The sequence below is a fragment of the Alligator sinensis genome, unplaced genomic scaffold, assembly GCF_000455745.1.
Source record: "Alligator sinensis unplaced genomic scaffold, ASM45574v1 scaffold166_1, whole genome shotgun sequence".
Taxonomy (NCBI): Eukaryota; Metazoa; Chordata; order Crocodylia; family Alligatoridae; genus Alligator; species Alligator sinensis.
This window is the reverse complement of record NW_005842098.1, coordinates 1,150,881-1,173,162: the sequence shown is the minus strand read 5'-3', so window position 1 is coordinate 1,173,162 and position 22,282 is coordinate 1,150,881. Positions and strand designations below refer to the sequence as shown.

The 22,282-nt window shown below is 41.8% G+C and overlaps 1 protein-coding gene across 1 annotated transcript; it reads left to right on the top strand.

The window, feature by feature from the left end:
• Positions 1-3,101: 3,101 nt before the first annotated feature.
• Positions 3,102-21,325, top strand: EMP1 (epithelial membrane protein 1). The gene is made up of 5 exons (XM_014520229.2): positions 3,102-3,304; positions 13,100-13,218; positions 16,548-16,644; positions 16,771-16,911; positions 19,329-21,325. The coding sequence occupies exons 2-5, from the start codon at positions 13,141-13,143 to the stop codon at positions 19,481-19,483; spliced, it is 471 nt and encodes a 156-aa protein (XP_014375715.1). The 5' UTR covers positions 3,102-3,304; positions 13,100-13,140; the 3' UTR covers positions 19,484-21,325.
• Positions 21,326-22,282: the final 957 nt, after the last annotated feature.

Here is a 22,282-nt window from a genome sequence, read left to right as displayed (position 1 = left end):
TCATTTTCCACAGGAAAATGGGGACTCTATAATTTTCAGTGGCGTAAATGAAAGCTCTTATTCCAAGGCCTGAAGGGCCATGAATGACATGCAGTTTATCACATGGTTCTGAAATGCATCATATGCTTCTACAAATTATCATGTCACATGCATTTCCCCAGGGTGTACATATACATCAACAATAGTATGAAACATTAAAAAAAAAAAAATCAACACCCAAAGTCAGGCTAGACTCCACCCACACCGAGCAATGGCAAGTATTGTAAAGTATAGTAAATTGCCTGGAGTTAATTGTTTTGCTGATCTCTTATACCTCCCACAGCAATATATCGTGATGCAACAAACTGTGATTTGTGAATATGCATAAGAGAGAATGATTGGATACACAATGGTAGTAAGTGATACAAACCTAATTAATATATACCCAATACATGTTTTTGTCAATAAAAGCAGTACACCCAAGCTCCCCATATTTTACCCGCTGAATTTCTGTCACAGTGAGGTCTGATAAATTTTAGCATGTGGTTTGGATATATGTAACTCAAATATAAACCTGTGTTCAAAATAGAACCTTGCACCATAAGAACACATTAAAATATCCCTTCAGTGTATATAGTCTAGTTAGTATCTCACCCTTCACAACCAACCAGTTTTGGATGCTTCACAGAGTTTGAACATTCCTTTCTCCTTCCAACCCTATGGAGGCATAATTAGTCATCTGCTCTCCACCCCTAATAATCAATTTCTCTTTTTTAGTTAGGCTGGCCAAATCTTAATATTTATCCTAGCTAATTTCACTGTAAATGCTAGTATTGTTACGTAAACTATTACTATTTACTTATACCCACCCACACATATATAACATGTATTAAGTTAATAACCTGCAGCAGTGAATTGCATACATTATTAACAAGCTTAAAAACACATATTATTTCATAGTCTTAAAATGTTATGTTGCTTTTTAATCTAGTCTGGAAGAAGGAATTTTTTTTCCTCTTATTTTCCCAGTTTAGAAAGACAAGCCAACCTATCAATGGATACATCTGAAAAGAAATTGCCACTTCCTCTCAGTAGAAACTCAATACTGTCTGCATTCATGAGATTTGCCAACCACAATGCAGACCTCCTGACTTGCCTGGAACATCAGTGTGTTCACATACAAAACCACTCCCAATAGCACAAAGTCACTCACATGACTGTTCAGATTGGACTTGCTATAAGCTAGCCTAACCACCACAATGCCCATCCTCAGGTCTATCATGACAGGTGCAATGCCAATGAAGATTGCAATCACTGAGGGAACTACCCTCTTGGACCAAATAAAGAATCCAGCATCACCCACCCCAGACAGAAACACATGTCTAAGCTGCAGTAGAGTCTGTCGATCCCAGATAGGCCTCATCAGCCATCTTTGGACACGTGATAAGACAATCATGGAAGACAACCATTCTTGATTGTGAGGGATTGCCAAGATAATTACCTCACTGGCTCAAATAACCCTCATCCCATGATGTACTGCTCATTGCCTGTCTGATTAAATTTCTCTATTCTGGTAGCCACATTTCAAGATGTCCAACTCAAAGGGAAGGAAGAAACTCAAGGGGAAGGAAGAAAACTTTCTCCTGTGTCAAGGTTATTCCATAATTACCTGCTATGAAGGAATTCTTTCTTCTTCTGAAGCATCTGGTACTAGCCACATGCTGACACAGGACACTGGATGGGATGGTCAGATGGACCGAGCTGACACGGAAATTTATATGATACCAAAGCAGTTTATCTGTGCAAATAATGTTTTGTACATTACACATCTCTCTGCCCACTATTGCTCATGAACCACTTCTTCACTACTGCTGTGTATTTTAGGCAAACTGTTTCAACACGTGTCTTAGAGAAATCATGGGATGAGCACATGATCAAGCTGCTTCATGGCAGATACCTAAGCACCGGCAAATATCTTATTCTGTAGCTAGAAATCAAAATCCTGTCTCCATTGAAGCTAATGGGAATTGTCCAAGGGATTTTGATTGGAACAGAGCTGTACTCAGAACACGTAAATAGTTTTCTCTTCTGTCTAAGTGCTGCCCAGATTAAACAGGGTGTTTTGCTCCAAAACTTGTCCATAAACAAGACAAAATCGCCAGACAAAGGGACCAGTCTGACAAACAGCAAGATCTTTTTCATGTCCTCAGATCAAAGAGTACCAGTTTTCCTTTTACAAAAAATAATAATACAGTGTACACAGGCCTTATCTTGTCTGTGTCTATGCCTCACCTTTCTACTCTCTGCAGATGCCAAAATGGTCCCTGAAGAAAAGGGTCCCGTTCCCCCCCCCACACAGTGTGGAGCCCATTGTAATAAAGCAATTATTGGTTGAGTTTCCTACTCTTTCTCCTTCACCATCAGGCAGGGCACACCCTTTTCCAATCCTGACTATGTAGCAGCCAGTTATACCACAAGGCAGCTACAACAGCTGGTTTTATGGGAAAGCGAACTATCTCTGACTTTTTAGATGCCTTCAAAATGACAGGACTATTGACCTTCCAATACAGTTAATCTCCGTGTCTCTTGACTTCATTTCTCATTCCCATCTGCTCTGTCTTTTTCATCTGGAGACAGCCATCACCAGCAGAGTAACCGCTGAAGGGATCTCTGCTGTAGGGTACCTTCCTGCAAGGCTCATCCAGTCCATTTCACAGGAACAAACCAAAATCCTTCCCCCCCCAATTCTATGGATAATGCCTCCTTCCCCAGAGTCTGGTGGAAGGTTGGGGTGTGCAATATGACTCATACCACCATCACCACGGCCTATACCGGGGCATTTGATTGTTTGTTTGAAAGACTTGTATTGTTTAAGTTTTGTTGTTACATTGTAACTATACATTTTTTTTTTAATGGTAACTAGATGTCAGTTTTATAAACAGATGCTGTTTATGGGCCTCCTATTACTCAACTGGATTAGTGTCATTCTTTTTTCCAGGCTGTGGTCTCTGTACTGCACTGAGTCAGACAGAATCCTACAAGCGATCTCTTTGAATTGCTGGTTTCCTCCCAGTAACTTTTGACTTGCTGCCAAGAAAACAGGGCGTAGCTTATTAATTTTTTTTTCTTTAAAGTTAGGCTGATTCATAGAAACTCCTTTAAAAGTCAGTGAGAAGACACCACCCCACCACACGTCCTGACACACCACCACTGGAAACTTATAACCCAGCAAGCAGGGAACTCTCTTTACTGCTGTTTCGTGCGACCAGATTAGGCTACAGCAAAGCAAGGTCCTGCTTCAAAGGAGCCAGCCTCCTCTACCAGGGTAAGAATTCTGAAAATCTTCAGCAACTGCTTTTTCTATTCAATAAGATTCATTCTTTTGACCTAGTAGCTCTGCCTTTCCCTTTTTTAAATTTCTACAATACCCTCTATTTCAGAATATGAATTATGGAGCTCACTAACAATAGATACTTATCCTTTTTTATATTTTGCATTGAAATTCTGCTATGCTTAGGGCAGAGACTGTATTAGAAGGAGCTGCAGGGTTTGGCTCCAACTGCACACTGCTTGCTACACCACTATTATATTCTTGCCTCAAGCATGGAAAAATGTGAGAGAGACAGTGGAACCCCACCCAGGCAATTTGAACTAAGGGAGCTGCTACATTTTTTCTTATGTGAGACTGTCTGAGAGCTGCAGCTTTTCTCTATGAAATCAGCACTAGCATTTCAGCTTTGCATTAGCTTATACAAGCTTACCTCAGATAAGATACTTGACTGTGGTTTTCAAATCTCCCTCATGATTTGGGGTGTGTCAAAGCTCTGATTTTATATTGGTTTAAAAAAACAAAATAGAAAAAGTTAAGTCTTCAGTGGCAGGAGGGTTTGTCTCAATCAAATTAGGTGCCCCCCACACAGACATTCAAGACATATAAAAAATAGGGTTTTACACTGACTGGATTTCCCCTCTGTGCCCTACCCAGCTCCTTGTACAAATGCCAGAGGGTGGGGCACATTAATCCTGGAGCTGCAGACTGCTTTCTTGTGCTTATATTCAGCTTATTTCCAAATAACCTCTAATGCAGAACAGCCTTGCTATATTTAATGCACTTTCCTCTATCCTACTGTCCTACCCCAGAGTAATGGCCCAGTCGGCACAGCAGTACAACACTAAGCTGTGATGTCTCAGAGGGGCTGTCATTATTGTTGCAGTTCCTAGGACCCCAGGCAGGACTGAAGGGCCATTATGGTGGGCATTATGTATACATATAGTCAGAGAGAGCCCACTCCCCACAGAGTTTACAGTCTGAACAGACAAAAGGAGACCAGGGAAACAGAGGCAAAGATGGGGAAGTGACTTGCCCAAAGTCACAGGCAGAGTTGGAAGTAGAGTCTCAAACATCTTTGTTCTGCTTACTTTTCACTGGGGCAGTGTGCCTCTAAAACTAAGAAACTTGAAAGAAGGGAAAAATCAGGGACAGAGGAATGAATCCCACTTGCTTCATTCACACAAACAGCCCTGTTGTAGTCAGTTTGGCCTTCGCTGTGTCAGAGGTCCTTCAGGTACTTGGTGCAGTTTCTCCCTGACAAAACCATACCAGTTGTGTGCGATTAGGAAATAGTCCTCAGGTTTTGTTCACACAAAAACCCTTAAAAAAGTGCTTGAACCCCACCTATTGAAAGGCCTTGAAAAACCAAGGGTGGACATTTGTACGCTCCAGAGAGAATCCTCCAAATTGGAGGGGAAGGCAAGGGAGGGTACACTACACAGATGGCTGACACTACCACTTCGGAGGCAGTCAAAGCTGTGCATGGAAGGGGTCTAAATCTGGGGGCTTTGGTTGCCCATTCCTAAATGACAGGACTGCATGATGATAAAGGTCTGTCGCTATTGGCTGGTTTGACATGGTACCTTGGTTGTGTTTAGGACTATTTTTCAAACTTTCACTGATATTACTAGATATTCTTTGGGATCTTGATGAAGCACACACCACAGGGATCTTCATTTAACTGACCAAATGAAAGGAAATTCAGAACTAAAGTGCTGTTTCCAACTTTGCCATGCCCACTCCAAGTTCTTCCTGGCTTCCTGCAGCATAGCCTGACACACAGCCAGAACTTCAATGCTAGCATGCCCATATTTCCCCAGACCAAGAGGTAGTGGCTCCTGTGACAACACTGTCTCCCCAACCCTATCCTCTTCCTTCATGGTGCCTGTTGGCTTTAGGTTAAATTGTCTTTATTACTCAATTTTAAGATTATTCTAAGGCAACAGGATAAATCTTGGGGGGGGGGGGGTAATTTCCTACCTCCTTTCTTGCTTCTGCTGTCATGCAGTGACTAATGCAAAGAAGACTAAAGGAACTAGTTTCTTGCTTTCCCAGTTTGATATCAACAAGATGAACGGGGGGCGGGAAATCAAGTGATTCACTTACCACTGCCAGAAGTTAGGTAGGTACTTCCCATCTCAACATTTCAAGATAGATTCCTAATTTTCTCCACAAAACTTTCACACAAGTCAAGTGCTCAGACAGACAAATAAAGAGCGCTAACTGGCCTTTTCCTGACGCACATCACCACCAAGGCTACCTGACAGTCCCCACTAGGGCACAGAGAATTCCACAATGTTTTCTGCTGTGACCGCCACCACAAAGAACACAAACAGATAAGACAGCAGCTTCAGGGAGGGTTTCTACAAAATGCAGTAAGACATGCTGGTAGGTGCTTCATTTCATTTATTATAACAAACCAATATACAAATTGCTAACCAGCATATGAGAAATCCTGGCCACAATTGCTCTAGTCATTGTGATTCCCTGGAGCATGCTGCAGCACTTTAGTAAAGGGCATCCGGAAGCAGCTGCCTTTATAAGGCAACATCTGGCACACCCATGGTGGGTTGGGTTTATACACAGGTCAAGAGAATTCAGTCTCCTAACCTCCTTTCCCACTCTACACCCAAATCTTATTTTGGAGGCAGGAACTTGCTTGTCAAAGACTGTGAACCATAATATGCCCGAGTTACTACAAAACCAATGGACTTTAACTTCCTCAACATCATTACTTCAGTCTTCAGTTACATCAGTGTTTCTAAGGATTGTTCTACAATCCACTGGCTGTGCCCTCTTTTAATTTCAAGCTCTAGTTATGGCTTGTTGGAGGCCCATTTTGCAGCAATTTTAGCATTAAGGACATACCTTCTGTTTAGCAGAAACCCAGGGCAAGCCTCTTTGCTTCCCTCTGTTGCTCACAAGGGCTAGAGTATGCTTGGGTGTTGTTAATGCAACAAGTTTAGATTCCAATGTCCAAGCACTTGTCAACAACGGGCTATCTTTCTCCTAAGGGACAGGATAAGCCTCTTGGAGGAGGAAAGCAATTGAGAAAAAGGAATGGATTGCAAGCTAAATATGCAGGAGGGTCAAGGATTTGCTGAGGTGGAACTGCAGCCATCGCCACACATTGCTAAAATAATCCATTTTGCTATCTGGATTTTAAACTAAATATCCGAGAGTAGAGTTTTAGCTTTGCCCAAACAAACCACTGAGCCATCCTGACTGGTATCTTGAATCCAGCAGCCGCTAGCCATGCACTGCTATAACAGCACACGTAAACAAGTTATTTCCTGACCTGTGTGTATATCAATTCATGCCCTTTAACATGAGATTTAATTACCCTTATCTAACATAACTTGATATACTACTCATAATTAGAAATCTGCCCTGCCCTGGTAAATCCCAGGGCAGTACACTTGATGGTCCTCCCTCAGCAGTGAGAAGCACAGTAGAACTACGCCCTGCACAGACAGAATCCACTCTGTCTGTTCTTAATTCAATAGCCATTCTTTTAATTGTATCTGCTTTATTCTTGTATTATGGCATGGTATTAAAAAAAACAAACCAACCACTTAAGTTTGCACAATCTGTTCTTAGCTGGTTTTCAAACCTGAGGATCCTTTGGGAGGCACAATGTCTATCCTGGCAAGTTTACTGAAGAAATTTTAGGGGGAAAAGGAAAGGTCACTTGATCTGGACCCATGTGTTTATTTTTGAGTTCAGGTTGCCACAGAAATGGAAAATCTTAGGGAAGTTGTTGTGTCTGGAGGCAGGAACTTGCTTGTCAAAGACTGTGAAAAAGATGTTTCAGGAGGACCGTGGTTGTGATTTTAAACAATTTTCTGTGTACGTGCAATGATAGAGGCAAATCCCAAAGACACTTATGCATACAAAAACAAGCAATATCACCCACACAGAAGTCCTGCAGACCTACAAATAAGCAAAACAAACCAGAGCAAACAAGGAATTTTGCAGTTCAACTGGGGAAAAAATAAATCCATTCTGGTCAAAACAAAATAGAAAATTTTCTCCCCTCTTCCCCCTCCCTCGGTGAAAATAAAAAGATTTTTTTTTAAGTCAGCCCAAACTCAAATTTGGGATTATTCAAATCTTCTAACATTTCTTCTTTCAATTTAGATCAATTACAAACAAATAAGGCCATTCCAAAAAGTAAAAAGGTTTCCTAGCAATGCTGAAGCAAAATGTTTTGCCATTTCTGAAAATGAGCATTTCACTTTACAATGTCATTTGACATTTTCCAGACTATTTCCCCCATTCTTTTTCCAGCCAAAACTGTTAATTAAATTTGATCCAAACTCATGAATAATTTGGGCCCGTCCAACCTACGTAGCAAATTTCCTATTCATGAAAACATTTTGTCCAACATTTTTGCACATAAAAAAGCTCCCAGTGCTACATATGTAGAGTTATGTGGTTCATATGCACACCAATAAGTTGGTTGGCTCCTCCTAGTCATCAGCATATTGGCCTTTCATTTCTAACCACACTTTTTTCCTGCTCTTAATCAAATATTTCTTTTTTGTTATTTCAATGGGAATTCCAGGAGCACCCAAACATTTATATGTTATGCATGTGTGTACAGGTAGACATGCACACACATACATATATACATACAGTAAACCATGGCAACATTTCTGAGACTCTCATTCACTCTAGTTTCTCCTTTTCCTCCACCTCTCTCATTCCATCAGTAGATGCTCAGCCCCTCCCCTTTGCATGTCTGAAGTGCAAGAAGATATGCTATGTTCTTCCAGCAGTAGCTTTTGGCAGGCTGCCAAACCTCAGGCAGCTGCTTTTGCCCCTTCCTACTACCAAGAGAGCTTTGGAGTTTCTGTTGATCTTGTCACATGAATTACCAAAGCACTCCAAGGCTGTTTTTCCTGAAAAAAATGACAGTTTCCCAGCCTTTGCCTTCAGTGCTGTGAGATTTGCCACTCAGATGAATCATATAGTTATTAAAACTGGAAAACTCTACTGGGTCATCTTTTCCGTTTCTCCTTTCACCCAAGCCAGTAAAGAATTGCTCCCTAGAGAATATTCTGCAGTAATGTGTCAAGTCCAGTAAAAAGTGACTCAAGCCATAGGGCTTCCACCTCTTCCTTTGTGAGGAAGAAAAAATGTTTCCTGATCTTCAGACAAAGTGTTTCATTTGCTCAGTTTCATTCCATTACTTCCAGCTAGTCTATACAATGCCTTGTCTTCCTGTATGTTTTCATCCATCAATTATCTGTAGATGGTTGGTATATCCCTTCTAGCAGTCATATGCACAACGTGCACGTGTATGAAGTCCTTTCAATTACTTCCATAATTCAAAGATTCCAAAAGTCTCTTCACATTCACACACATGCAAAAGTCACACTCCCAAGAGATACCCAAGAGTTACTGTTCACCCACATCTTTATAAAAAGCACCTCATTGGTAAACTGAGACAAGAGCACAAGCTTAAGGTTTTGGGCCATACTGCCTGACCACAATGGCTTCAAAACTCCTGGAGTCAATAAGGCCTCTAAGTCCCAAGATGGATCCGAAACAACAGGCAGACCACAGGTCTCTGGTGTCATCAGTGCCGTGGCAAGGAAGTTTAGCACCCAGGGCAAAGCCTGCAGTGGCAGCCTGCCCTCACCCCATACACAGATCTGAGGGGCACAGCCCCCCCCATGCTTGCCCAGGAGTGTCCGCAGTGGCAGGAGCTGCCCTCCCCCTGTCCCCACGCCCCCCCCAAACAAGCCACTTGTGGCTCCATCTTGCGGCTCCATCCCACGTCCTGCCCCCCCACCCTGGCTGGGCAGCACCTGTTGGTGCCCCTTTGCTTCGGTGCCTGGGGCAGTCGCCCTGATCACTTTTCCCCTTGCCATGGCACTGGGTGTCATTTAGTGTTTGTAACTTTTTAGACCACCTATTTTCTGGTGCTATTGATTTGCTGAAGTCAGAGCTCTTGATCTATGCTGACTGTAAGGTTGTATCTTCCTCTATAACCCAGGCTTCACAGTCAAACTGTCTCCCATAATGAACCTACCTAGAGATGTGGCATGTTATTCGAGGAACAGCCCTAAACCAGATATCCAGCTCAGAGAGGACATATAAAATCAACAAAACTGCAACTCCCACAAGGCACAGCTGCAGCAGTTGAAAATAGAAAACTTTCAGGTTTTGGCTAAAATAGTTCCAACTAATTTTTTTCTACCAAACCACCTCAAATTTCTGCAAAGAAAAGGGTAGGGAAACCTCAAAATATTTTCTAACCATCTCCAGTGGTCACACTCTTAGCCCTTCTCAATCAATTATATGCATAGTTAAGACAGAAGGAACTATTAAAAAAACCTACCTGATATGAATCATATAAAACTACTACATTATCATATCATTCATTTTCTCTATACCATATTTTTATGTAGTACTATACATTTGATATAGAAGGCTATGCTAAAACTAGACCAAAGGTAATGATTGACTCCTCTCTATTATTTTTCATCCAGAAGGATCCCAAAGCATATTATGTGATTATTTACACTACAGAGGATGTATTGGGCAGTTACATTCTGACTATATAAACATGTGCCTGTAGGTTCAATTGTACGTATTCCTGTCTTGAACTTGAGTGTACTACATGTTACTGATTTGCAGCTGTGTTCTCCCCCTGAACTGGCTGAATTTCAGCAGTAGGTGAAGTGGTCCCTGAATAGATAGGTCCTCAAATGCTTCATTAGCACTTTCTCTGATGAAAGGTGCTTTAGCTATTATTCCTGGGCATTGATGACCCTTGTAGAGGGAGGCTCCCTTTTGCATCTCAAGCTACTCAGCCCCTTTTCCATCTCAAGCTACTCAAGGTGATTAGCAAACAGATAAGTTCACTTCCCCTCACCTGCAAGGTTGGTATCTTGAAAGAGTTCCTCTATTCAGTCAGGTTATCTTGGCTCAGAGATTGAAATTTCTTTAATAAATCAATCAATCAATCAATCAATCAATAAGGCCAACAGTGGTCTCTGCTGGAGCTCCCTGAACTTTCCACAACCCCTGGTTATTGGACATGCTGCCCGCCTCCAATGACTAGTGATAGGAAGCCCTGAAAAGGACAAGCTGTATTGAACAACTGTATGATTAAATATAATTAGAGTTTTGAATGATTTTCCATCAGTGGAAAAACTGGTAGTCTTAGGAAGGCTGGGACAGAATCATGGTCCAATAAAAACCCTAAAGAACTTCAATCTCAGTTGCAACCAGATTGGGAAAACAGCAAGAAATTTGCATGCAATATGTTCTGTTGCTCCTATAATATGACACCACCCTAGAAATGAGAATGCACGTCTCACTTGAAAAAATAGAAAGAGCATCTTCTTTTCAATCAAGGCACTTTCTGTTCTATTGAAAGGGGAAGAAAAGCAGGTAGTTCAGTCAAAATGGAATGCCATTCTCCACCCCTCAGCTATTCAGAAGCATTCCCTAGAGATTGGGGGGGGGAGAGGGGGGGGACGGTGGTTGTACTTTAACTCAGTATAGTCCCATGGCTATGGTACCAACTGGGAACAAAGGGGCCTGAGTTCTATTTCTGCTCAAGGAAGTTGTAGAATAGTCTTTCCTAGAGATTTTCAAGAAAAGGCTGGATAGACATGTGTGTGGGATGGTTTAGGAACAGCAAACCTGTACCTATTTAGGAGGTTAAGCTAGATCTTTTAAGTCCCTTCAAACCCTCCAATTCTAGAAGTGACTTAGTTCTTGGAGACTGCACAGCACAAAGTCCCAAAGAAAACTATCACTGTCACATGTACAAGTGCCCTTAAAGAACAATCATGTGTGGCTGTCTCCTCTGTTGTCTTAATTCAGAAATTTTTTTTTGGTGATCAGCTAACACTGGCTTCAGCCAAACAGCAAGCCAGTGGGAAATCCTGGCAGCCTTCTGTAGGTTTGGGAAAACTGTATCATCATCATAAGCTAACTAACAGCTAGAAGACTTTAAAGGCAGCTCTTTCACACAAAGAGTTGCAATTAGGAGAAGGGAAAGGGGAGGAGAAGGTGGTAAATGAGTAACATATGCCATTTGCATGACTAAAAAAAGCCTTTTGTTACAGTTTGCATAAAAGATATTACTAAATACACGTCTGTACAGAAGTTGCTTTTTTCACCATTTTAAAGCGCTTTATTGTAAAGCCATATACTTCTGTTAAGTCATGACAGTACTTTAAAATGGGTACAGTGCTTTAAATTAACCCTTGTTGAATGACATATTAAATTTGAAGCGCTGTATTTTACAGCATTTTAGCAACCTACAGTGCTTTAAATAACTGCTGTATGCTGGTCACATTTCTGACCAGGGGAGAAGCCCCAGGAGGTTGCAGAGCACACCCTGCCGCTGAGCCTGGAAACTGCAGGGAGACTCCGAGCTCGCTACCCGCCTAGCGAACACTGCAGTTCTGCAATGTTTAAGAGCACTGTAACTTTTTAGTGCTATAAAAAGTGCTCTACATTACAGCTCTATAAAAATGTGCATGAAGCACTTCTACACACACCTCATAATTCTAGCATTATGTTGCATTGGCGCCATTCACCAGTTGCATTCTGCACCTAATTTACCTGACCTAAAATAACCAACAAAAATAAATCCAGGTGTTTCACTGTGTTCCTCAACCATCAGCGACACTGATGACAAGAAATTTATTTTGCTCAATTCTTTAATCACCTATACACCCAAAAGAGCAGGCTATTAGTGGCCAGGGGAAATAGAGACTGTCAGGTTTGTCTAATTTATTCCATCTAATTTCCGTGATTCTTATTTCTACATGCTGGTAAGTGTCCTCTTGGTAGCTGAGAGCTAAAACCCTAATGCTTTTCAGTCCCCAGACTTGTGGGAGCAAGTCAACACAAGGCCTCAGATCCTCATACTTCATTATTTCAGAAAAAATAGAATGTTTTGTTTAGTAGTAGGATCAAAGCCACCCAATGAAAGTCCCTAAAATATCTTTACTTTTACAATTATGCCCATTAATGACAAGAAACTCTCCAGGAAAGAAAGTTCTCCTGCACAGACAGGAATAAAGCTGGTCTATTGCAACCATAGAAGCAAGATGGATAGAAGCAGAGAAACAAGTAGCAGCGTCTTAATGTAGTAATAAACTGAGCTGCATTTAAAAAAGAAACCAGGGTACCTCTCACCACAAACCAATGTAGTATTATTTTCCACTTCCCTGAAACATCTCAGTGACCCTTCCAGTGTGACATCGTCTCTCAACATAGAGAAAAAGACCATTAGTCTGTATAGTCATGCATGCCATCTACAGCCCTGCCCAACATCTGATAGATCAGACAAGGACAAATCCCTCAACTCAAACCACCCAGAATGCATAAGATCAACTGGGAAAGGCTGAATTATATACTAGGGGCTGAGGAAGAGGAAATCTGTCCTGCTTCTATGGTTGCAATAGACAAATAACTCACTTTTCTGAAGTGCAAGACTGGAATATATCATTTTAACTTACTAGTATATAGCTACAAACCTTAGTAATGGTAACATGTACATTCAACCTAGTTTTGGTGTCATCAAGTGCTTTATTTTTCCTCTGAAACCAGTTACCCCAACTACAATATCTACACTTGGCAATTCATTTACAGGATTCAATAGTATTTTTAGATTTTTTTTTCTGCCACCATACTTCCAGATGATTTTATGACAAATTTGACAGTTTTCTTGCACGTAGGGGTTATTTATTGTATTAATGTACTGTGATCCAGCACCTACCTTTATTTTTAACTCCAATACATTTTCCCCTCTAGAATCTTCTTAAGACAGTCCACACACGCAGCAAGGAGCCAAGATGTTGGTATTACTGGCTGGTATCTTTGTGATCCATATTGCCACTGTGATCATGCTCTTTGTCTCTACTATCTCCAACGTAAGTAATTCTGCCTCTGAACAAAACTGTCAGGCTCTGAACTCAGTCCTTCCATAGTCATAACTCCATATCTCCATATACCATTGAAATGGGTCATCCTTTGTGTAGCAAGACCCATAGTCTTAGGACACAACCTCTCAGAAGGTTAACAACCACAACAGGGGAGAGATGGTAGTCAGAAAACATAAGGAGCCTGATTTACCATGGGCTTGCTCCAATTTTATACTAATGAAATAAATACATCCCTGGGGGGGGGGGAATAATCAAGCCACTTTGCTTTAAGTGTTAGCTTCAGGTTCCTACTTCTGAAAGTATTTAAGTATCACCATAAGAATAGGATTTCCTACCCTTGAACTGAAACAAGGTAGCTTCAAGGTGAGGTTTCTACTCCCCATGTCTTAGAATAGGCAACACCTGTAACACTCTCCACTCAGGAACTAGCTGAGCAAGTGAAATTAATGGATGATAGTTGTGAGGTGGTATTTATCACCCCATCTAGCAGACAGTCTGCTATACAATTATATAAGGTCTCCCATGTTTGTCTGTTTCGGGAATGATAGAGTGCTCTCAGGAGTTGTTTTGGCAAGAGTAAATATACTTCTTGGTACAATTAATTATCATCTATTTGTTAAGACCCTGTGCACAACCCAAATAAGGACTGCTCCCTGCCAGACAGAAAATACTTTACAATGTGAGATATATACAAAAGACCTATAAACTTACTATAAGGTTCCACTTTCCAAAACCTATCCCCACAAATATGGAAAACAGGCCACATGAGGTCATTGTACATACAACTACACAAAACGACAACTCATTTAAAAAAAAAAAGAGAGAATCTGGATATTCATTCATTCAATTTATACAATGACCTTTCCAACAAATGCTCAGGGTAACTTACAAAGAGAAGAAAATAGTTTATAAAACAGGAGAACCAACAAGAGAACAAAATAACTTAGAAGGCAACAAGAATACAAACATGACAGAAATCCCCTAAACAATATCCCAACCTACTTATGTTTGCTAAATGCCTGCCCAAATAAGGTCTTACAGCACTTCCAAAGGATGTCCAGACTCATGGTCTGACCAGTTAAAGCACTTATAGATGATCCATGATTGATTTTACCACCCATATCTAAGGAAGAGGCATATTTGTTGACCAAATTCTGATCTCCCACCCCTTCATGAAAGTCCATGAAATCAGTGAGGTTGGTGGATACTGCTGAGGACAGGATTCTATCAGTTAATTATAGGGCAAGGCATATACATATCCAACATGAGAAGGATAGGTCAAAATGAAGATTATTGCCAGTCTAGGTTAAAATATTAGTTATGTGCATCATCATGCAATTTAACTCCTACCTGCTTCAAAGCAGCTGGTAACTAAGCATTCAGAATCCCTTAGAGTGCATGTGGTCCAAAAGCACCTGTGACACAGAAAGAACAAGCATTGCTATGCATTCAGGACTATAAATGGTTGGGCCAAGGTGGAAGTAACTCAAAGCAGTACAAATACTATAGGATTGATAGCAGAGCATGTTGCGGGTTGGAAATATCTGACAGAAAATCTCACTGTGCTGAGATGCTGGCCGGTAGGTGTTTATTTCCAATGTGCTCTTGCTAACCAAGCTGCAAAGGAAAACAAACTATATTCATTTAGGTGAAAATAAGAGACTTGGATAAAGAACAAATTCTGTCAGTGTGGCATAAATCAGCATGTGATTTTGTTTAGTAATCAAATTCCTTGCATATCACAACCCAACAGTTCCTTGAACCAAGTAATTTGCTGTCTGCCCTCTTGAGTCAGCCCAGGATATCATCTAGTTGGATATACTGTTAATTATTAATTCTAGATGCCCAGAAGAATCCATGAAGTCACTCTACAATACTGTACCATATAAAAAATTTCTTCCTGACACTCTCTCATAACAAGCCAGACCCTAAAAAACATGTATAATCCTTAGAATACAATCCTATTCCATACCACTGAAACATTTAATCACCAGTGGAGTCCATTAGTACCTGTAGGATTCAGCTAAACTGAGGACATTTTATGCTACACACTGCAGACATACAGTAAAATGTGTCCCTGCCCAGGCTTACAATTTACAGACAGGTTCATTTGTAGTTAAGCAAAAGTCTGTTGTTAGTGTACTGTGCAGTGTGAATTGCTGGCCCTGGTGCATTTTACAGCAAACAGGAGGCAAAGCCACAGGCCTCCATTTTAAAATTCCAAACCAATGAGTTTGATGAAGTCTCTGGTCTTTTGAAAACATTGTCTACACAAGCTGTGCAACACATTTAGGTAACACAGAGCAGCTCTATGACTTTGGCTATGCTGACCCCTGGTGGCAACTCACAACTGAGTGAATAGTCTTCACTAACAGCCCCAAGTCATATTTAGGGGCTGACCCCAAAACCTAGAACAAAAGGAAAACACAGCTAAAATATCACAAGACTCCACCACAAGTTCTCAGTTCGCCCTGCAGCCCAGTGCCTAGAGCAGTGGTGTTCAGGCATCTGGCCTCCCAGGCTGGATTAGTGACACAGGGCCAATCCACAAACCAGATGAGTGGCAGTGGTTGGTCCACCAGCTGGATCCAGCATAAGGTCAGTGTGTGGGTGTGATGTAGTGACTCAGTCCAACCCTGCACATCAGACACAACTATGGAGAGGCTCCACACACTGGCCCAACCATATGCTGATGCGAACTAGCACACAGGGCCACATCATTTGACCCATAGGTCCCCCACAGAGGCCCAGAAATTTGGCAGAAGGGGAGAAGCAATTAATGCTGTCGCTGCTCCCCTGCTGCCAAATTTCTGGGCCCATGTGGAGACTGCAGGCCTGGTCTGAAGGCTAAGAACCACTGCTCTAGAGGGTATGCCACACATTTCTGTATCAGCAGAACTATAAAGCTGTGTACTGTCAGTGACAGAGTGCCACTCCCAAAAAGAGACAGTGACAGAGGGCCACTACCAAAAAGAGGTTGGCACACATGCATCCAAAGAACCATAGCACTTCAAAGGGAGGGCATACCAATGCCAACCACATCACAGCTTTATTGTGACAATGGAAGCCACTATGTGGCATGACTTAATTAGCTCTTCCAACATTAATTGGTCCACTCATTCCAATTCCTGAAGAGCAGATCCATTACTGATTAAATGTCCTACTTACAGTGCATTGTAACATTTCCCAGATGCCCTCTCAATATCTAACAGAGTCTCTGGTAACCATTGTACCTTATTTTTGAACCTGGTAAGACTGTAGCAATTGTGGTCAGTGCAGCAAGAGTGATGAATCTGACAGCTTTTTTGTTCTTTCAGGTCTGGCTGGTCAGTTCAGTAAAAGACAATGGGACAGTGGGACTCTGGCTACAATGCATGCATGGGCACTGCATGCAAAATGTGATCCATACTCAGGGTATGTAGGCACAAGAGACATTTTCCTTGGGTCTTGATATGACCTGTATTATTTGAAGAACTTTGGTCCATCATGACACTGAAAGTGCCCTAAAATGCTCATGATTTCTTCTTTATGCATTGATAGACTCCATGAAAGCAGTGCAAGCCTTCATGATCTTGGCCATCATCTTCTCCTTTGTCTCACTGGTCATGTTCGTTGTGCAGCTCTTCACCCTGGAGAAAGGGAAACGCTTCTACATCGCTGGAGCCACCATGCTGGTTTGCTGTAAGTCCACTTCATTCTCTCTGCACCAGATTACATAAACACTTAAAAATGAATGTGTGTGTATGTGTATGCATGCACACCCTCTCATCATATGACAATTAATCCTGCCTTAGTCTCTAGCTTGTTTCTTCAGTTATTTTGGGTGTCTTATCTGACCAAAAGGATATCAGTGAACTAAAACTGGAACCATGTTCTCAAGAGGTATTTAGACACTTCATCTTCACTAAAATAAACAGAAATTAAGTGATCAAAGATTGTTGAGAATCTATACTGTAACAGGGGGCCTGCTCAGGGCCACTCTCACTGTGGCCCGCCTCCCTGTGCCTGTGGGACCCGCCCGCCTCCTCACCCGCCACGCCTTGATGATAGAATTAATTAATGGATGTTAATAAGCAGGAGGCTGCCCATTTCCTGCCCTGATGCCAGGGGGCGCTATCTGCAGCTCCTGTCCTCCCCTACACCGCAGCCCAAGCCTTGCAGATGGCATCTAGCTGTTCTCATCATCACCGGCCCCACACTAGGCCCCAGAATCCTCCTATCAGGACCCCTCCAAGATCCCTGCATGCAGGTGGCCTACCCCACCTTCATTCAGGCTATCTAGCTCCCTGAAACTATTTTTCCCTCTCGGGTGTGGTCCCCTCCAGGACCTTTGGCTACCAGCCCTGGCCCACCTCCAGGCCAGTCAGAACCCCAGGCCCTCAGCTCTGGGTGTCCCTCGCAGTGGGCCCCTGGCCCTTTGAGCCTTCTGGCCCTGGCCCCAGCATGGGCCAGTCAGGGCTACTCTCTCAATCAGGTCTGAGTCTCTAGCCCCTCTCTCTCCCCTGGGGTCTGCCCTCTGGGCCCTACAAACAAAGGGGTAACCCACCCAGTGGTGGGGGCTAGGGGTTAAGGCACCCCGACCTGCCTTTCACCAGGGTGGTCACTGGCCTGGCATTTCCTGGGGGTCCCGCGCCACTGAGAGCCCCACCAGGCCATCCACCCCTGGCAGGGTGCAGTTTTAGGTCATGCCCAGGACCAGGAGCCTCCAAACCATCCCCTACAGCTCCTCCCTTACCTCCAGATGACACTAGCAGCCCTCCAGCCAGGCGATGTTGTTGCCTGGCCTCCAGTAGCAGAGCTGCCCTGTTTATATGGGCAGCCCCAGATCTCAAAATGCTGCTCCCATCAGGCACCTGCCAGCTGCCAGCTCCAGGACCTTAAAGTGGCAGCACAACCAGTGCCCTGCCACATGTACCTATCTACTTTACTGACTTAAAACAGCTGGGCAGTGATTGTGAATAATGCAGAGCATCAGCTACTGCACTGCACAGCAATGGTAAAGAGAAAATGGACCCTGTAGGCAGTCCATATACATCCTTCAGAGCAGATCAGATCAGAACATTTTTCTCATCAGAAATGTTCTGATTTTTTTCAATAGAAAGTGACATAGTTTGATAAGATTAGTTTTTTGTGGGGAGGGCCGGCAGATGTCCACTTCATTTGAAATCTAGTTTTAGGCTAAAAAAAAAATTAAAATACATATTTATTTCTCAAATTAAAAACGTTTAGTTTTTTCTAAAATGAAAAGGTTTAAAGTTTTTCATGAAATGCAAGGGGGGGGGTTCAATTCTTTATTTAAATAGAAAATACCATTTCCAAACCAACTTTAAATACCTACGTTGTGTATGTACATGTGTACAGTTGTACATGTTGATTACAAATATCAGATGGACTTATTACTCCAGGAAGTTATGCAGACCTGCCCTACCATATATAAATAATAAGCAAAAGATGATCTCTAGTCCAAAACCTGTTAAAGTAACAGGAATCTCTTCTACGACTCAGTTGGCTCTGTATCAGATTCTTGTTACATAAGACTGTACAAGCAAAGCCAAATATTGGAGTTGTTAGTTGTCCAGAGCCCCCCATTGTAAATTAATAAATTCCTCTTGTCAGCTGTTGGCACCAGATCCTAATCCACCTGTGAGGTATCTACTTATTTGACCCTGCTCATACCCCTGCTAAAATACTGAAAATATCTACTTCTGCAAAATGCCTTCACCATATGACAAGTTACAAAAAGTCATGAGGACACAGATCCACCCACCTCTCCTAGTAATGGTTTAGCAAGGTGGAATAGGATTGCCAGCTTGGTGATATAGGGTGTGGCCTGTGTTATCCAAGAGTCAGTACAAACAGAAATGCTTGCACACTGAGTTCAGTATTCTTGAGTAGCCTCACAATTTCAGATCAGCCTGTGATCTCCTTGGACACAGAAAAAATGTCTCAGAACTTTCCTTTGAAATATGCAGGCAGCCATTTCATAGGAAACATGGACTAACATCTAACCAGGTAGCTCTAGCACTTCTCAATATAGTATTCAGATGTCCTGCAGTTTTTAAAGCATCTTCCATTTCCTTCTTTTTTCCACCCCATAGGGCTGTGCATTTTGATTGGAGCCTCCATCTTCACTTCCCAGTACTCAGGCTATTACGTGTCGTCTCATCATGGCTACTGCTTCATCCTGGCCTGGATCTGCTTTTGCTTCAGCTTCATCATTGGCATCCTCTACCTTGTCCTTAGGAAGAAATAAGGATGACACGAGCTAAGGGTGGTGGGCTGGAAATTAGGGATGGGGAGGAGAAGAAGTCACTCTGCTGGGAGAACTGTTTGGCCAATAAAACAATGACAAAACAGCTACTACAATCAAAATAAAAGAAAATCACAGAAATTAATCCACTAGAGAGAAAAACAGCTCTGGTCTGCCCAGTGCATCATGGATTCCTTGGTCATAAAGCTACAGATGAACAGCAAGTAACCAGCCACTGTTATCCTTGCTCGCAAAGTCATGCTGAACTTTAAGGAACCATCAGACTGCATCACTGACTCGGTAGGATACCAAGAAAATGAATGCTGCATCTTTTCCCTTCTCAGTCCCCTTCCTGTTACTTCTTAGTGTGAATTGTGGGTGGAATGGTGAGGTTTAAGACTTCTTTTCCCATGGAAACACTGGCACAGGCCTTTTGTTACATTTTTTATTTAAAAAAATAAAATAAGAGAGACATTTCTGAGAGTAGGCTAACTGAAATTAGACAAAATTCAAGTTTTAAAAAAATTTAAACAGCAATTTCATCACCTTCCTGTTTCCTCATTAAGATAAAGACTGTAATTCCCATGAATGATTCAGAGACACATTGGGATAAGAGGTAGTGTGGGGGATGAAAACATATAGGACATGAGGGGAAAAGAAAGAGAAGGGAGAAAGGAGTCAGGCAAAGCTTTTAATTACAGAGGATGCAGTTATAGCTCAATAGTATACATCCCAAGGAGTCACATAAATGTGTCCATTATCCTTTTCTGTGTAACTTTATAAAATAGCATCTATATGAAGGCCTCAGGGAGCCCCCCCCCCCCTTGTGTAGCCCCGTCCTGCTAGAACTGTAATGCACATGCTATATACTCAATAGGACAGAAAAGGCTTTCCACTCAGATCACTGAAGAAACAAACTTAGGCTCACGGAATTTCATCTTTTCGCCATTATAACAATCTGTAGGTTATCAATTTTATTTTCATTTGTAGCACAAGATGAGGTATTTATCAACAACCCACTGATCTCTTCATAGAAAGACATTTTGTGATAAGAGCAGAAATCATGCCAGTCAGGACTCCTAAATTCTGTTCCAGTGCTGTCACCAGCTGTGTGACCCTGGCAAGTCAAGGCACTTGTAGGCAGTAACATCCTAAAAAATTATCACTCAGAAGCATTAATTAGCCTGTCCTGAGCACCAGGTAGATGCAGCTAAAGTACTTCTGCTCTGGATGGCAGTGTGCATGGAGCAGTATGGTGTGTTTGAGGGCACCGCTGATGGGCATGGAACATTTACAATGCAGACATAGTCTCAGCCACTTCACACTTTTGCACCTATGATTTCCTAAAAGTAGGCATATACATAAAAACATTTACCAAACAGGGGTGTTGAGTAGCTTTATAAATCAATGTTAGTAAACTGAGATCCCCACATGAAAGTCTGCAAGGAAATGTAAACCACTTTTATGCCACACTACATCAAGGTATCCAATCCACATATTTCTGTCCTTTTCTAAAAAAATAAACTCCATGGTCTATTTACAAGAGTGTCAAGAGGTCAAGGTTCACTTTGATGATGCCCACAAATAAAAGTTAGGAAACATCAAGAATTTATGGATGCAGATTTAGCAACAACAGTATTTTCTCTTGCTATTTCTTTGTTACATTCTTTTCATTCTTTTTCTACCAAGGCTTTGTCAATTTGATGGACATATTTTAGTACTGTATTCTGTTTCTATAACATACTAAGTTTATTGCATATACACTAATTGTAAATATTTTGAAATAAATGTTTCTAACTTTAGGGATATAAAAATACACACCAATTCCATTTATAATACAGATTTTTGGTTTGATGTTTTTAAGTATTTGAGATGGTTCACTTTACCAGATGGTTTTGATGGTCTATATATAAGCTTTCTCTTTGGGGCATGAGTAGGATTACTTTCAGGGATATCATGTCAGGCTTTCTGCAAGCTCAGGCTGATACCAACACTATAGTTAGGTTCCCTTTCAATTTTCACACTTTACTTCCCAAAATTATAACAATCACATGACTCTAGGAACTTGGTTCAGGACAAATTCCCACTCTGCATATGCCTGAGTCTAGCCATATGCGTCAGTGGGATCAAAATCCCAATGCCAACATTGTGAAGACATAACCCTACACCTTTAATTTATGAGTCTGGTCAGATAACTGACAAGGTTTTTCTACCTTAAACTTCTTTGATTTATTAGAAGGTAAGATAAGGACCTAGAGGATGAGTTACAGAAAACATGAAACATGACCCTGCGAGGTGACAGCCACTCTGGGCTCACACATTCAGGATCGGGGCCGTGGGTAGTCAGTTTGATAGAAAATGTTGCCAATCAAATTAGCCATGAAATTAAAATCCCACACTCTCAGCAGGGGTACTTTGGAAAACCTTATCAACAGACAGCAGCACAATACTAAACTTTAATGGCGTATGACTTCAACTACCCAACTATAAAGTAGCTGAGACATCACAGCAAGGTCTTAGAAACAACTTGGTGAAATGCATGCAATGTGACAAGATGGGCATGGTCTTTTCCTGTTCCTGGAAAGGTCCTTGAAGCCTTGTTGTGCCTTCTCCTACTAGTATCCCTTGCCAAACTAGAAAACAGCTGAAAGTTCTGAAATTAATTTCCAGCTAAGGTTCAGAGACATCTCAGGAATCTCTTCCAGCTGTGAGTTAACTCTTTCAAATGAATGTGTTTGAACTTTCAAGACAACTGGGTGAGTTACAGTGAGAAGGAAGAAGAGAGAGACAGACAGGGTGTTT